The sequence below is a fragment of the Athene noctua genome, chromosome 1, assembly GCF_965140245.1.
Source record: "Athene noctua chromosome 1, bAthNoc1.hap1.1, whole genome shotgun sequence".
Taxonomy (NCBI): Eukaryota; Metazoa; Chordata; class Aves; order Strigiformes; family Strigidae; genus Athene; species Athene noctua.
The window spans coordinates 61,707,778-61,725,472 of record NC_134037.1 but is presented as its reverse complement, the minus strand read 5'-3'; the positions used below and the strand labels follow the sequence as shown (position 1 = coordinate 61,725,472).

The following is a 17,695-nucleotide window of genomic DNA, read 5'->3' as shown; positions in this document are numbered from 1 at the left end:
AAACTCTGTGAATGCAATATGTGTGATACAGTTGTGGTCTTCTGATAAATCATTACACTTGCCTATATATGTAGCAGGCTATTGTCTTAATTAGCAAAACTTTTGAAAATCGATGCAAATTGCATACAAGTCTATAAAAAAAACCCCAAAACTAATGAGGCATAACTAACATACTTAATGGCAAAAGTAAAAATTACAAACTTTGAAATGAAAAAAAACCCAAACCACAACAATGACATCTTCAAGCTTTGTATGGTCTTTGCTATAAATAATTGGCGAAACAGTGAAAACAACATGTAGATTCTATCAGTCTGTGTTATCATTATTTGAGTTAGAGAATATCCATCTATTAAATTCTTTGAATTTCATAATCCTTTTTTTTTTTTTTTTTCCTTTACAGAGGGGCTACAATGAAATCCGTGAGGTTAAACAGTTTCATTTCACTGGCTGGCCAGATCATGGAGTTCCTTACAATGCCACAGGCCTGCTTTCCTTTATACGAAGAGTCAAATTATCTAACCCACCTAGTGCAGGGCCTATTGTTGTCCATTGCAGGTGTGTACAGAAGAGGTAGATTGATTTTTTTCCACAACTGTGTATGTGATTATTTACAGCAGTCTCTTGTGAAGCATCCATCGTATTGAAGTGTTTTGTTTTTGTTGTTCCCTTTTTGAATTGCCTAATTCACACTGTGGTAGGATTTGGCTGTCTACAGCGATGTTTGGAAATAACTGGATTCTAGTACACTTTTCCGAAATAGAATAGCCAGAGATTTAGCTGCACCAGCTAAATGGTATGATACTTCAGGCTATCAATTTAGGTAGCCTACAACAATTTGGGAGCAGCATTCAAGAACAAGTGTAGATACAGCTGTGTTGATAGCTTGGTGTTGCATATAATGTCTGAACAGGTTATTAATTTAAATCGAAGTAAACAAGTAGAAGAAGGAAGATGGAATGAAATTAATGGCAACAAATGCAGAATGTTGGTTTTCTTGTGCAAGTTTTGCAAGGTTTCTGTTTTTGGAACAGAGTCCTTTGACAAATAGAATTTTCTTTCAGCACCATCAAATGTTTAATTGCATTCTGTAGATAAAGTTACGCAGCCTTTACAGATTTTAAGAATTCCCTGTGCAAAAAGTGTCCATAGCTTTATATAAAACCAAAATAAATCAAGAGAGATTCTTCTGGATACTGTTAGATGTGTGCTGCTTAAATCAGCTTAGAGCTTGACTGGTAAAACATACACTTGAGTTTCTTATTGTAATATATCACTTAAAAATCATCCCTAGTCTTACTAAATAAAAACAAGATCTATCATATTTTGAAGTGCATTAACTTAATTATCCTCCAGATTTTATTTTAACTTTTCTTTTTTACTTTAAGTATTGATCTGGGTGATAAAAGGAGGAATCGGGGGGGTTTTTGCTGTTACTTAGTGGATCAAATCTGATGAAAAAGGGCTGGTTTGGGTACATCAAAAGATTTAAAGAATGTTATAAAGGGAAGGAGAGAAGATAAACTTTAGATAGTGGTTGTGATGGAAGAACTTAATGACTTTATAAAAATGCTCTCAGTAATGGCTTTACAGTTTGTAAGTGTTTTCGTGGGGCTATTCCTAACAGTATTTACTGATTCTTTTTAGTGCTGGTGCTGGACGGACAGGTTGTTACATTGTGATTGATATCATGTTAGATATGGCAGAAAGAGAAGGTGTTGTGGATATCTACAACTGTGTCAAAGCCTTACGGTCCCGTCGCATCAACATGGTACAGACAGAGGTACGGCAGTTTACCTTCAAAGCACCTGATGCCTTCTGAAATATACTAGGTCAGAATTTCACTGTTACTCTGAAAAGAGCAGGCAGTGGCCCTCTTGATGGGTTTTCTGCATTGGAGAACATTGCCCAATGCAAACAGCACCCAGAACAAACATGGTGCAACGAACCTGGCAGCTCTGTCAGCCTTCACACAAATAAGTGCCCACCTGTCTGGCATATCTCCCTCAGCTCTGGTATCAGCAATTCCAGGAGCCCAAAGTTGGAAATTCAACAGGGTGACACTGGTTTCAGACTATCTCCAGTGACTTTATCCGTAATTTGACTTACCTGTGGAACTTAATTTCCACTTCACTCTCTGTTTTCGCTTTATTAACCTGATTTCCAAGTCCACGCTAAAACCATTGCCTTCATGATGAAGCTATAACAGATCACATTCTGCTGCCTAAGTATCATTGAGCTTCTACAGAAACATAGGTTACTGATTTATATTAAGACAGGTTACCTGAAATGGTTTGCCACTTCTCTCTCCTGTCCTCCATGTGGACATCTACCTGAGAAGTTATTTCACTTGTGACCACATGTAAATCTCTGTAGTTGGCAGCCAGGTATATCAACATAATTTGGTGCAGTCTTTATTGTATGCTGCAACCTGTGGCAGTTGAACAAATAAATCTTCCCAATCAAGTACCCCTGCTACCTTTTCCAAAAACCTTTTGGAATTGCGTGGGGTAGAGTGTGTCAGTGTGACTGCTTCAACCATCCCAGTTTAATCTGCTCTTGCTTGTGAATTAGCACTCCTACTGCTGTTTCTTTCTCTCTTGCTCTCCCTTTTGCCTCTTACTTCTCATCTTCTCACAGAGGTTCATACATACACAGAAAAATAAAGCTGTAATTGCAGCAAGTTCTCATGATGATCATCTGGACAACAGTGATGACAGTAGCTCCATAACTATGTGGGTAAAGCAGCACAGGCTGTAGAGGCAGAGACCATGGTCCCTGGACATGTGCTCTTGTTACAGGCACATGGTAAAGTTTGTGCTGTTAATAACCTCATTGGTATCCACAGTACCTAGATGAGTCTGGCACAGTTCTCACACTTGCTGTATAGACATGGTTTACATCTGTTACTCTCGGGATGAGTAAATATACTAGGTGTTGTGTAAAAATTGACAAGAGACCTGATTGAAATAGTATCACAGTTGTCTAGGACTCAGGATATCTCACAGCAAGTCAGAAGGAAAAGCAGAAAGAAATGCTGTTTCTGTTGGGACACAATTGAATTTATTACTGACCTGGAGCCAGCTATCAGACAATTGGTGTACTAGCTTGCACACACATAAGGACAATGCAGCATGCCAAATAATTGCTAATCACACTAGTAGTGCTTGAAGTAATTTGCACTTTCTGCTAGTATTGTAAGACTGAAAGCTGTTTTTAAAAAAACAAAATTACTAAAGCCAACAAGTCACTGGCATGTATGTAGAAACAAACACCACAAGAAAACTGAAAACCTCCCATTCTATAATTTGCTATGCCTGTTCTGTTAAGTTTTACTGAATTTAAATTGGTTCTGAAAAAGACGTCCTTGTTAAGGGCATCCCAATTAGGACAAGACTGTGTTTGTATTAAAGTGTTATTTAATGGATTGATGGACACTACCTTGAATGAGTTTTTACAGTGTGCACGAGATCTGTTGATCCTAAAAGAAGGAAAGATCTGTTGGTTTTAAATGGCTATAATTTTTGTTTCTTTGCCTAATTTGGTAGGAGCAGTACATCTTTATTCATGATGCCATTCTAGAAGCTTGCCTGTGTGGAGAAACTGCCATTCCTGTCTGCGAATTCAAAGCTGCTTATTTTGATATGATTAGAATAGACTCTCAGACAAACTCTTCACATCTCAAAGATGAGTTTCAGGTATTCACAGTTCCTTCTAACTCTTCATGTGACAACAATTTTTTTGCCTCTAGATACCTTTAACTTATTTTAAGGGAAGGGTTTTTCAAATTGCGTTTATAGCATTTGGTCCCTTAATTCTAGTCCACAAAATAAAGCACCTGTGTTTATGTGCTTTGCAAAGTTGTTTTAAATATGGAATATCCTCCTTTCAATAAAACTGCAGTAAATATCTGTCAGGAGTAAAGAGCACTGACTGGGAACCACAGAGACTTTTGGCTTTCATTTGCACAGCTAAGGCATAGCTCTTTAGAGCTCCAGAAGATCCTCTTTGTTTTATTCCTTTCAGAGGGGATGGTGTCATGCAGAATCTGTTCAGTGGTACACAGGGCACCTTTTACACCTGCAGCCTAACCCCCCTTGAAAAGCCCCAGCACGTCCATCAGACAGATAGGAACTCTTATTTGCTAACGTCTTTTTTGCTAATGGCTCACTTTTTCCCATATTGCAATATTTTAAATTAAAACTTGGGGAATCTCGGGTTCATTGTCTGTTAGTTCAGCATGTTAAAGCGAACGTCCTGTCTCTCTTAGACCCTGAATTCTGTGACCCCTCGCCTGCAAGCGGAGGACTGCAGCATAGCCTGCTTGCCAAGGAACCACGACAAGAACCGCTTCATGGATACGCTGCCACCTGACAGATGTCTGCCTTTCTTAATTACTATTGACGGGGAGAGCAGCAACTACATCAATGCTGCTCTTATGGATGTAAGAGACTATCTTCTTTGTCTGCTTAGTGTGCCATGAAAAGCTGTGTAATATGAGAGACAGCACTTGCTGGTTTAAGAAAGGGTAATTCTTTCTTACTGTAGTGCCCAGTAAAACAGTTCTAACGAAGAAGAGTGGGGAGAATGGGTAAGAAACCCCACCAGCTTGTGTTGCTTGTTCAGAAGGTTTGTTATCTTTAGTCTTGTGCATCCTTGTGGGACCCACTGGAAATCTCCCCTTTTTGACAGCGTTATGTAGAGTTCTAGTATCCAGCCCTCCAAATCTCAGCAAGATCTCAAAAATCTGCTGTTTGTTGGGAAGTAATATTGCCTACCTGAGCATGAGGTTACTATCACCATTTTATGAAAAAGGCTATGTATACTGAGGCAGGAGAGACAGAGGAAGAGGAAAAAAAAAATTGTTTCTTTAGCATGTTTGGGTAGTTGGGGGTTTTGTTGTTCACATTTTGAGTTTCAGCTCTTTATAAAGTTGAAGTTTGAGCGACAGAAGTACTGTCAGGGGGAAAAGTGAATTAATGGGGAAAATGGAGGTGAACCTGCTTATAGCTGTCTGATTGATAGAGCAGTTCATCACATGCACTGTCAGATACCTGCCTGTGCCTGCCATTAGCATTTCCAATGTCAGGCCCCTAAAGCCACCTTAGCAGTAAATAGTTAAATAAGTGGTCCGATTTCCAGGAGCGTCTCCCCTTCTGCAAAAATGAAGTGCTGTCAGAAACTGCAGTGTCAAGAAGAGGTGCTGGAATAAAATGGCAAATAGCAGCAGAAATCATCAGAACTGAAGGGTATATTCATCCCAAAGTTCTGCCTGAGCTAGTGCAGGAAACATTTGAACTGCTAGCAAAATGCAGTCCCTAATCTCACAATTAGCTATTGTGCCAGAAAAATAGAGGGGTAGCATATGTGAGACCAATCTATTAGGGAGTCACTGAGGCTGAATGGATGAATTAGAGCAGTGAGCAGAATTTTGGTAGCAACCAAAATTGTTTAGAATTGCAGTTAAAATTACATTAAGCACCTGGATAAAATTGATGTGCTATGGACTAACCAACACAGCTGCACAGAGAGGTGTGGTTTGGGGAGAGAGGAAGACAACGCAGGCTGAACGGCTGGATGGCAGGAGGACTCTGAGTTTGTAACTGTGTGTGACAGGCAGGGATAGGAACCAAGCGATGTATTAATAGATGAGCAATCAGAGGCAAGTAAGGAAAGACAGGAATGGTAGTAATAAAAGGAAAAAGCCAGGAGAGAAAAAAAGTAATATATTGCAATGAAGGCATATAACAAAGCTGTAAGTACAGGGTTAAAACCTTGGGCAGTGAAAGCTTTGTCTTGACCTTTCTCTTCTGTTGTTTTTTTTTTTTAAGACTGATTTATGCAGAGAGGGGCCCCACTACTGGGCAAGGAATGGGACTTTCAAGAGCAAAACAGAAATGGAAACTTTCCTCTTTCCACAGTGTACTTGTCCCTGTGTTTCCACAAGAAGGTGTCTGCTTCCCAGTGTGACAGCAGATCTCCTGCCTGTTCTTTTGGAAAACCTGATCATCTCAGACTCAGTACACTCTGTCATCTCAGGAAAGACCAGAAATGATGGGGAAGAGAACTAGGAAAACATCAGCTAGTACATGTTTTATTTCTTAAAAATACAAGGGAAGAATTGATACCAGCTGTTCCTCTTTGCTCCCTGGGCAGATCTAGGAAGCGGGACAGAAGTACTACTACCCCAATATGCCTCCTACATTAGGAAAGGATAGCAAACAGATTTTAAAAAAAGCAGCTTCCTGATTCTGTTGTCAAACAACTACTGATGCTAAAGACATTCATTTGTTATCTTCACAATCTATAGCAAGTAGAAGGGTGAAAAGAATGGTATTTTTTGCTTCTGGGACTCACACTATGCTCTTTGAGGATATGTCAATATACACACATGAAGATCCCTCATACCAATCTTCAAACAAGCAAACTTCCATACCAGAAGTCATTTAGCTACCCTACCAGGTCTTTCTCCTAGATTAATTTGCTCTACCTTAATTCAGTAAAACAACAGCCAAACTACTTTTGGTACCAGCACGGGTGTTAAACATGGAGATCCATGTGTTGCATACAGCAGTCCCAGCACTTCATCTTCAAAGTGGTGACTCACAATCCCATCCACCTACAAGAATATTCACCATCTTACTCTGTTTCTCAGATTAACCTGTCAGTGCTTCCTTGCCAGTTCATATCTGTACTCCTTCACTTCAGAACTCTTCCATGAATAGTTGCAAATTGCCTGCCAAAAACTCCTGATCTCTCTTCTTCTGCTCACTGCTCATAATATGTGTGCTGAAGGGAATTAGCCCCTCTGCTATTAGTTGCATCTCAGCTAACCTATGCAAGGCTGGAAATCCTATTTGCAGTTCTGTATGACACAGGCATACAGAAAATGGAATCTGCTGTAACTTCTGCTTTCTGCTGGAAATGGGCCCCAGTAATCCTGAAGGTCAGTTCCATGGGTGGCCCTGTGACTGTGGCACTGAAACAGAATTTGGGATTGTCCCCAGTTCAGTCACAGAGATCACGTGTAACCTGCTGTGGATGGGGTGACCTTCTGAGATATCTGCAGCCCTCTCTGCCACACAGGGAGGTTTTCTGCTCAGTCTCCTGGACACAGTGCCTGGAGTAGAGTTGCCCAAGCCTCAGCTCAGCAGAGCCCTGAAGAGTATCTTCAGTGCCCTGTGCATATCTGAACCGAAACAGGACTTGTCCTGTAACAAAGCAGAAGGCAGACCTGAGCAGAGTAACCTCCTTGTTCTTACTGGAGACAGTAATTATTTTTAACACCAGCTTTGGTGAAATCTGGTATAATTGATGTCGCAGCTTTGTTCTATTTATGTTTTTCCTGTTGCAATATTTGAGTGGAAGTTATTAAGTACTTCCTGTACCAGTGCTAATAAAATCGTTTGCCTTTACAGAGCTACAGGCAGCCAGCAGCTTTTATTGTCACACAACATCCTTTACCAAACACTGTGAAAGATTTCTGGAGATTAGTGTATGACTACGGCTGTACTTCTCTTGTGATGTTAAATGAAGTCGACTTAGCACAGGTTAGTTTGGGGCTCGGGTTTTCCATGTACGGTTGCATGCTTTAATCACTCTGGATCCACTACATGATCAAAATGTAGAGCAGTGCAGTGACTTTACAGTTATTCTCTGCTTTACAGCAACTGGTTAACACTAGTTGCTCAGTAAAGGTTAGGTGCGATGTCCGCAGTGGAATGAGGCAACTCTCAAGTTGTAACTTGACATCTGATTATGCCTATTTTGCTCTGGTGCAGGGCTGCCCGCAATACTGGCCCGAGGAAGGGATACTGCGGTACGGTCCCATCCAAGTGGAATGCATGTCATGTTCAATGGACTGCGACGTCATAAACCGAATTTTCAGGATATGCAATCTAACAAGAGTAAGCATTATCGTTACAATATGTAATGGAAAAATACATAATTTTTAATGCTTTCTAGGCTCTTGTGGTTTTTAATTTTGAATAATAGTAAAATACTAATGTTCTTAAGACGTTACCCAGAAAAGAGTCAGTCAAGCATCAATATCTAATACTAATTTCTAGTACTTTTCTATAGCTACACACTAAACAGAGCGAGCAGTAAGGTGAATGACTGTTGTCCTGTGGCATTCTCCCTGATGAACAGAAGATGTATGAGAAGTATTCTGTTTGTTCAATGTACAGTGAAAGAAATATCCCTGTGATGAACATGTAGTGACAGGTATTTAATTCATAGCTTCTGTAAGACGTTTTCCGTGGTGAATCAGGAACAGGAGTGCTGAGGCTGGTTATGCAACCAGCACCTTCTCAGCCTAAGATGCAAAAACCACAACATAAAAGGAGGATTGTTGCACCCTGCAAAGCAGGGTGTGAAAAAACTCTAAAAGCTCCTCTGCCTCTGAAGGCTTCTACACCGCTGTGTCTTGACCTACATTTATCATCTTTTTCTCAACTTCAGTAGCAGTGCCAGTCTTGAATTCTTGTTGACTCTTTCACACCTTGCAGCATCTTGTCTTTTTGCTGTCCCATAGTGTTTTGCACTATTGCAGCGTCTTCTCAAACTGTTTGCCATGCAGTGTCTCCTTTGCCATGCAGTGTCTCCTCTTTCAGCTCACCTCTATAAATCACTTATTTATGTTGCCTACACGTAAAGAATTACAGATGCTTGTGCCACCGTTACATGTACCAGCAATCCCTATTTTACTTACCATTACTACTTTGTATCTTTCATCCAATACTGAATTTAGACTCCAGCAATTGCTACTTGGAGTATATGTTTAACTTTCATTAATGTTGAAGAACAGCTGTGGGGAAAACTCATTACTGTGTATACAAAGATATTTTTTTTATTTTATTTTGGTCACATTTACATTTTTCAAAGTGCAGGCATCAGTTTTCATGTGGCCAGTATTTTCTCCAAACTTTTATTTTGCTTATATTCAGAGCTAAGAAAAACATTTTCAGCTCTTCATACCTTGTTTGGATACTACAGGAAGCTAAGGTGTAGGCACACTGGCAAATATTACACCATAGTGCTTTTTTTGTTGTATTTTGAGACTTCCGCTTTTTTTTTTGGTTCATTTCTTATTTTCACTTTTTCCATTTCTTCTTTTTTATAATGTTTTGATTTTCTACTCCTCTACTTCTGTTTGCCTCCCGTGCCTTTTTGCCTTTACATCTTGCTGCTAAATATCTCTCTGCTCTGTTCTTCCCTTTTTTTAAGATTTACATTCCTACTCCTTTTCATCTTCTTCAGCTCCAAGAAACTGAATAGACTATTTATTCTTCCAATTATTGAGGCCTTTCTTTTGACAGTCTAATTCTAAAGCTCTCCCTATGTAGCATCTAGTCGTGGAAGGCTCAGACACTGGCAGCAAGGCTCTCGTGATTATTATAGTCTGGCAAAAAGGGAAGACATCAAGGAAAATAGCCATATTTGTGCACAATATTACTTGTTTATTTATAATGAGGTCAGTTCATGCGTGGGAGCCAAAGGTATATCTCTTCATTTCTGTAGATCTTAAGAATTTAATAGTGATGTTTTTAATTGATTATTGCTGTTAAGGATAAAAATTCTTGACACACAGAATCTAGGGAATTTGTCCAATTAGAAGTCAGGATAGGTTACATTAGTGACTGATAAACTGTGATGTTGTCTTCAATGTAGTTCTCTTTTTCCTTTTTTGAGATCTTCCTTGAGCTCAAGTGATACAAATTAATAGAGACCCCTACCATGCAATGTATATACATGTTGGAATCTCTGCATAATATAAACACGTTTCATGTTAATTTTATATTTTGGTTTTCTAAACCAAGATGTAATGGTGCCACCCTAAAGTTCTTTGGTTTCCCTCAGCCGCAAGAGGGCTATCTGATGGTGCAGCAATTCCAGTATTTGGGATGGGCTTCTCACAGAGATGTACCAGCTTCCAAGAGATCCTTCTTGAAGTTAATTCTCCAGGTTGAAAAATGGCAAGAGGAATGTGAAGAAGGGGAGGGCCGGACCATTATCCATTGCCTGTGAGTAATTGGGAGAAAGTCAGATTGCTGCTCTTCAAATAAATGCTTATAAATTTATCCTTAGTTTAAGTTCAAGCAGTATTCTTATGGCTACATTCTTTTGCACATGTCCTTGTTTCTTTTATTTATTTTTTTTTAAAAAAAGTGCAACTGCTACTGTAGGTTGGCTTTAGGTCAGCTTTCAGATTTGTCTGTATCAGGTCAAAGTACCATGGGAATTAATATTTTGGACATGATACTATGGTGATACTGTGTATTGTCTCCTTCTGAACATAATAGCATATTTTTCAGGTACAAAATGTGACAGATCCATTTCTTCTGTATGGTTTCAGTAAGGGAGTCTTTTAACTTTTATAGGGATTTTTTTTCTCTCTCTTAAATATCGTGTGTTGCATTTTTTTTCCAGGAGGTCTACTATATTTTGAAGGTTCTAGACTGAAAACTATGGATATATGAAATCAAAGAAAAGTTCTATAATACTGCGTGATCCTAAAACTACTGTTGGTAAATGACCACTGGCCACTTACCTGAGCCTGATATTTAAATGGAAGCTGGTCTGGAAGATTTGAAAAGGCAGCATCTTTTTCTCTCTAGGCAGAGAATGACCAATCTCTCTCCTACATTGTTTATATATAAAGTTTAAAACTTAGAAATTGAATTATGCATTCCTCCTTACTTCTAAAAAAAAAAGCTTCTGTTTAAATGTTCAGAATTAACTTGTGGCCTCTTTCTGCCCACCCCTCCTCATTATCTGTGGAACCTTCTGGCTAATTTAAATTTAAGAAGAAATACCTACCTTAATTTCTTTGAAATGAAGATTAAAATAGATCAGTAGTGCCCACAAAGGTCAACAAGATATTGAATCAGTGATGTCTTGGCATTACTCTGGCTAGATAATCGTCATACTATAGGCTAATTTAACTGAATCTCTTTCCAGAACTAAGTAGGAAATGTACTTGCCATTGAACTTGATTTTTGATTTTTAATGTTGCACTTGCCATTGAACTTAATTTTTTATTTCTAATGCCTATGTAAATTAGGCTACAGCCTAGCTGGGCAGCGTGGTGGGATGTAAGAATTCAAAAGAAGTAATTGAGAGGAAGTTCAGAAACAGTAAATGTCTCAGACCAAACCCACTGAAGCTGCAAGGAGATTGCTAAAGTTGGTCTCCCTGTAGGACTCACGAATCATTTACAGAGTGGAAGAACAGAAATGCGTTTTGATTGCTCTTACGCCATAATGACATTTAACCAGCTCTTTTCCTTGTGTACAGAAATGGCGGTGGCCGGAGTGGGATGTTCTGTGCCATTGGCATTGTGGTTGAGATGGTAAAAAGGCAGAACGTGGTGGACGTTTTCCATGCCGTGAAGACTCTGAGGAACAGTAAGCCCAACATGGTAGAAACTCCGGTAAGCACCAGCCCATCAGGGTTACTGCAAACAGCCAGGGAGCCAGAGGTTCTCTTCTTGTGTAAGCTGCATTTTCACTCCTGTGACCACAAAACAGAGCAAACATGTTGGGCCACAAGAAAAAAGGGACATTTACTGAGTGTACACACAAGTCAGCATCATGAGAGGCCAGGCTAAGCATTTTACACTACTTTTCTTGTAGTGGCACCATGCTTTTCACAGTAAACATTCTGAGTTAACAGAATGCACTTTAATCTCCCAAAATAACCTGCTCTATCTGAAGAAAAGTTGCAGGGGGTTGTGCTCACACAAACTGTCTTGAAATTTTACAGAGCAAGGCATTTCTTCTTGGTAAGGAATAAGCTGTAATGTCCAGATAAGTAGCTGGTGATGTGAATATTTTGATTCTTAATAACAACTGCTGCTTTGGAAGCTGTATTTGAGTAATGGTAATGTTTGTTACACAGATTTGTAGTAGTCAAAATGATACCTCAGAACTTTAAAATCAAAGACTTGGATCTAGTATGTTGCAATGGAATATATAGAATCATAGAATCATTGAGGTTGGAAAAGACCCTTAAGACCGTTGTGCCCAACAGTTAACCTAAATAATAAACAATAAGCTAATATAAACAATATGAACTTGAATTAGCAAAACCACAAGACTAAATATTTGTACGTACATTGCCAGAACTCAAAATAACCTTCACTCATCTGGTCCATCTTTATGCGTACAGTATGATTGCATATCCATCCATGTGATCACTTCAGTCGTGAAAACCTAACACTGTGGAAAGTCCTTAAAAAAATTCTCCTGAGTGGATATTTTTTCCTTCCTATAGGTGAATGTAATGTGAAAGCAGGTTAGACAGCGTATGGGAGTTTCTGCCATTTGACTCTCACACTGCCAGCAGCCAGTGTCACTATCCAGCCAGATGGCTGCCTACAGCATAAAAATCAGGGATGCCAACTGAAATTAAAAATGTTTTGCAGTTTATGCATAGTGAAAATTGCTTCTGACCTTGTGAACTTGCATACTGAGCAAAATGGCTGTAGCTGCTTCTTCCCATATTGCCCTTTTATCCAGGTGTCAGTGTTTGCTTAGTATCAAGCAGCTTCTGTGGCATGATTTGCTAAATTATTATGCATCACTTCCATCCCATGCCATCACATAAATTAAGAAGATGGTTAAAAAGTTAACAGATAGAGCGTCCTGTAGCAGCCGTGACATTGGTCTAGGTGTTGCTGGTTTTGCGGCAAATCCTTTGCAGTCTGCTGTGCCATAGATGTCTGAGACACAACATATTGAATTGCTGCCTGGATTTTGGTTCACTGCTGTGAAGAAAACAGGTCAGATCACATAGAAAATTACTTGTGTCACTGTAAAGGGAGGCCAAGGTAGATTGTGTGTGTTTCTGATAAATGGTCTGTAAACTTACATTTCATTTCAAAATAGTCCTGAATTCCATTGTAGCTTTAATCTGCAGTTACTGAATTTCCGTAGTTACGTGTTTCTGTTGTGTGGGTTTTTATTCAGAACTCTTGAACAGCAGCAGCTGTTGAGTCGTTAGTTAGAAAACAAACCAGGAAAACCAATGTATAACACTGTCATGTGCCCCACATTCAGCAACATGATCTGATAACAAAAATGAGCAGTGCAATAAAGCCTTTAAGATATCCCCACCACTTCCTGCTAATGGATCACGCTGGCTTCCTTTGCAAACTAAAATAAATCACAAAAAGCAGATTTGTTTTGTTAGGTCGCAAGGACAATAGAGATTGAATTAATTTCCTTGTTTCTTTCTTCTCCTCCTTGCCCTCTTCTCTCTCCTTCCTCCTTCTCTCTCCCCCAGTATCAGCTTTGACCAGCAGCCTTGTTAAGGAGAAATGTGATGAAGTTTTGAGCTTTAACTTCTCATTTAAATGTGCATCTGATCTGTTGGATATTACATCGAGACAACTATACGAATGGGCTGTGGGCCCAGAGCAGCTCTGTGTCACAGCTCTGTATTCCCTAGCTATTCCCTGGCTGTCCAAGCAGCAGGCACTGCTTAACTGCTCACTATCAGCTAACTTAAATATAAATGGTGTATCGGAGTTGAGGTGCTTACACTGCAAGAATACTGACTGATGGGAGAACTTTTCATGTTTGATAAACCAGTTCAGAAGTTGATAAAATCAAAGAAAATTATTGCATTTCATAGTCAGGGTTTTTTTCCAGTTTGTTGGTTAGGGTGAGTTTTTAAATCAGAGCTGGCAATATAATTGTTTAGTAGGAAGAAAAAAAAAAGAAAAACCAAGCACGCCAGGCTTGAAGTTAAAATTGCACAGTGGTTAGCAGACTCTTCTTGTTTGTAGATATTGCTGCTAATGCTTTAGTCTTTTAATTTTTTTTTCCTCTTTCCCCTTAAAGGAGCAATATCGCTTCTGCTACGATGTTGCACTGGAGTACTTGGAATCCTCTTAGTCGGAATGGATGTGACAGTCCACCAAATACGTGAATCTCAATAAGCTGTTTTGACAACAGTTCTTGATCCTGTGAAGAAAGATTTTAGGGGAAGAGGGGGGTGGGAGGGATTTTAAATTTTAAATGCAAAGTATTTTTCTTATGAAGTTGTGTATCTTAATAAAAGAACTCAATCTGTTTCTATGCTTGTATACAGTATCAACATTTAGTGCCACATAAATACTGTAATGAAAACCAGAGTCAGAACAGATTTGCGCAAATTAGGATTTTTCAGTGTTTGTATATGCAGCTGTCTCTCAATTACAGTAGAGCGACCATCTGTTGCATGTATCAATATTTCCTATATGGTATTAATTTTTCTTTTTTTTTCTTTTGATACATTGTTAAAGTACAATAACAAGTGGAAATTGATAGTAAGGTTCATTCTTTATACGTTTCAAGTGTTGCATATATATATTATATATAGTAAAAAAAAAAAAACCTGGCTTATTTTGTTTTAATGTGCAATGATGGCTGGATCACATAAAGATCTTTATAAAGAAACTTAAACATAAGCCAAAGACTCAAGTGTAAATATGTCTATATGGAGAAAGCACATGTATTTATTGTTTACTTGCATTCCTTTTTTGATGGCTGAAAAAAGAAGAATCATTTTTCTTGAAGAAAGCTTTTTTTGCTGAAATCAAGTGTAAACAATTTTTGTAGTTTATTTTTTGTATGTTTTAGTGTAAGTAGAAGACATACTTTTTATGCATAGACCAAGAAACATTGGTATAGTGGTTTTGTTGTGTACATGCTTGTGATTCAAATCCATGTAAACAACTCAGTTTTAGAAGGTCTTTAACTACAGGACCAAAATCAAAACATTTTCCTGAAAAATGTATAGTTTTTCACAGTTGCATTAGTTAAGTACTGATCAAAAAACTGTGTAAGGAAGGGCAGACATCAAAATGGTCTTGCCTATGACTTGCACAATATTGGAAGAAATTTTTAAGCACCGTTAAAATTGTAAGGGTACCAATTGTTTAAAAAAATATTGAAGCACAGGTCAACAGGAGAACTGCCAGACAAATAGATAGCTCTGCATATGCCCTTCGGGGTAAAAAAGTATTTGTTTAGCAAATTGTAAAATTAAGCAATGTTTATTTTGATGTTTACAAACATGTAAGCTTTGCTTCCAAGAAAGCAAAATTTGAATAAACCAATGCCAGATTCTCATTACAGTTGTGGTGTACAAAATATTACTGTGCTTTTCGCTTAGCTTGTATCCATTTGTTCACAAGGCTTCCTATATTTTACAAGCTAAAATCATTCCAGTCTCTTGTTGGTCATTTTTAGAACTGACAGTAATGATAAGGTGCTTTTAAATAATCTGTAAAGTAAGAGTGAATTAAACTTTTATTTAAAGTTTATATTCTTTCCTATTTTGATATCCTCTCACTTATTGTCCTTGTTAAGGAGTCATTCTTGTCTGGAAGACCGATATATTTAGATAAGGAAAATCTCAAAATGAAATTATATTTCCACCTCAGTGTTTCAGGGAGTATCTGAGAAGTCTCCGTATCATCTATTTGCCTTAAGTTCCTTCCTTTACTTCAGACACATGAAATTACCCATCCAACACTATAAATGGCAGAGAAATGTTTAGAGAAATTCAACTTCTCAGACTTATTTTAGTGCCTCCATCAGTATTGCATAGCTCCACCTCTTCCAGATCTAAAAAAAAAGTCTTTTTCTTCAGTCACCCATTGTTAGTTTCTACCTGTGAACAGCAAGGTAAACAAATCTGGTTTGAAAACGTTCACTGGGTCTGGGTTCTTAATACTCAAAATTGCTTTTTTTTTTGCTTTTGCCACATTGAAAAGGAGTTTATAAGATGCATGCAACAAAATTGCAACATTCCCTGACTTCTCTGTGAGGCCACAGCATTCAGCTAACTTTGGCAGTCAAAGTGCTGGATGTATCAGTCCAAAGCTATCTGTCTGGTCACCACATTTTGTGGAAACAACACACCATCTCCACAGACTGGTGCATCCTGCCTGTTAAGACATGTGTCTGATACTAAATGAATTGGACTCTGGACGAACTTCCTCTGTTGTGCATAAAGGTTGATGAGAAGATTAATCTAGAAGTCTGGAGTAATTTTTTGACAGAGGAGTAGCCCTTAGGGTTGTGGAATGCAAAAGCCACTTTCCATACTGACCAGAGTGAGTTTTATGTTGTTTTTCTTCTTGTTTCCTGATCAAAAATGTAGCATTACCATTAGGCTGAATTAACAGTTATTTTCAGGGAGAGCTTGTCTGTTGGGGGCCATGGGGTCCATCCCCATCAGTACTTCATAATCCTTGGTAAAGTCTTTGTGCCTGGTTTCTCCTGTACGGTAAGCATGATTGGTGCAAATGCCGGTATGAATCCTGGCAGCGCAGCACACTGCCTGCACAGGAGTCCTCCATGGGAACATCCTTCTCAGCTAGAAGGTATTATAGCTGGCCAGTGCTAGTTCTGCAAATGGGAACTCTGCGTTTGTGGTCAAATACTCTGTCACGTAATTTCTGTAACTGTAGCTGATTGTGGTGACCTAATGAGCTTTTGTGATAGCTCATGACTGAAAAACTTCTGGGAAGTTCTTCCTTACAAAGCCAGGGAAAAGTATGCAGAGGGAATATGATGTGTGAGAAGCAGATCAGAAATATTCTCCAGTAATGGGATGTCAGGGGGTCTCTTAGGCAAAAGGCAATATTAGAGTCAGCTTTTTAGAGTAAAATCAGGAAGAGACAATTTGCTTTCGTTATGGCAGCTCTTTCCCCTCTCTTAGCTCACCCAGTGGCAGCAAATGCCAGCTTTGTTTTCTGGGAGCACCAGCTCTGTTCCCCCAGATAGATGCTCCAGTATCCTTTGCTTATACCTGTGCAAGACAGAAGAAAGAGAAGTGGGGGTGACTATGAAAACCTGCCCCAGAGGGACAGCAGGTATTTCTTATAAAGGGAGAATGCAGTGGAGGGAGAGAAGTAACAGTAACCAAAAGGTAACTTCGTGTTGAGTTCAAACTATCTGCATTTTCCCTAAATAACCAGATCTTAGGATCCAACACTGAAAGCACCATATCAGGCCTCAAGCACCTTAAATCCTTGAAACTGTCTAAAGCAGTGTTGTGGAGATTGAAGTTTGCTAAGACAAGAGCTACTAAACCTCCCTATATGGAGAGAGGCTTCTCTTTGGGGTTGTTTTTTAGCCCTCTGAATCAGCCTTTCCTGTTCATAGTGAGCCAACTCCAACAGAAGGAGATGTGAAGAGATGCAATTTTAAAATTTTTATCCAGGTCCTGAGAGATCAGACCCTAGCTGGTTGAGGAGATCCTAGAATTTACATTTCCTGCTTAATTCTGCCATCAGGAAACAAAAGCTTTGAAAGAGGCTTTTGCCTTCCTGGAAAACAGTCACGGCATGAGTTTGAAGCTTGAAGCTTAGTATCCTCAGTATATGCAAGCAGTTACTGGGATTTATTTCATTCAGGAAGTCATTCAGATAATAGAATTATGTAGTTTATGGTATGTCCTTGCCTTGCCCAAGGTGCTACATTAAGAAACGCAATATTCCTTAGAGAAACATGAAAGTAAAAGCTACTGCAGGAGTGTGCTTTTTCAAACAGGTTAACAATTTCCAAAATCAAAGGTCTAAAAAAGCAAACTGGGGAAGCAATGGTAGGCAAGTGCTATGTCATTGAGCCTCCAACCTGAATTGAAATGTTAAAGGACAAGAAAGGGGCAGCCTGAGAAAAAAATGTTGCAGAATCATTGC

At 38.9% G+C, this 17,695-nt stretch overlaps 1 protein-coding gene across 5 annotated transcripts in view; it reads left to right on the top strand.

Moving 5' to 3' along the window:
* The window catches only part of PTPRK (protein tyrosine phosphatase receptor type K), a 413,815-nt gene extending 398,505 nt beyond the window's left edge, over positions 1-15,310 (top strand). For all 5 annotated transcript variants that reach the window (XM_074896287.1, XM_074896286.1, XM_074896285.1 and 2 more), the window contains 9 exons: positions 401-555; positions 1,645-1,780; positions 3,546-3,695; positions 4,268-4,441; positions 7,416-7,547; positions 7,779-7,904; positions 9,859-10,022; positions 11,296-11,431; positions 13,845-15,310. In XM_074896287.1, the coding sequence (XP_074752388.1) occupies positions 401-555; positions 1,645-1,780; positions 3,546-3,695; positions 4,268-4,441; positions 7,416-7,547; positions 7,779-7,904; positions 9,859-10,022; positions 11,296-11,431; positions 13,845-13,898 (1,227 nt within the window). In that variant the 3' untranslated portion in view covers positions 13,899-15,310. The remainder of the gene's footprint in view (positions 1-400; positions 556-1,644; positions 1,781-3,545; positions 3,696-4,267; positions 4,442-7,415; positions 7,548-7,778; positions 7,905-9,858; positions 10,023-11,295; positions 11,432-13,844) is intronic.
* The last annotated feature ends 2,385 nt before the right edge of the window (positions 15,311-17,695 follow it).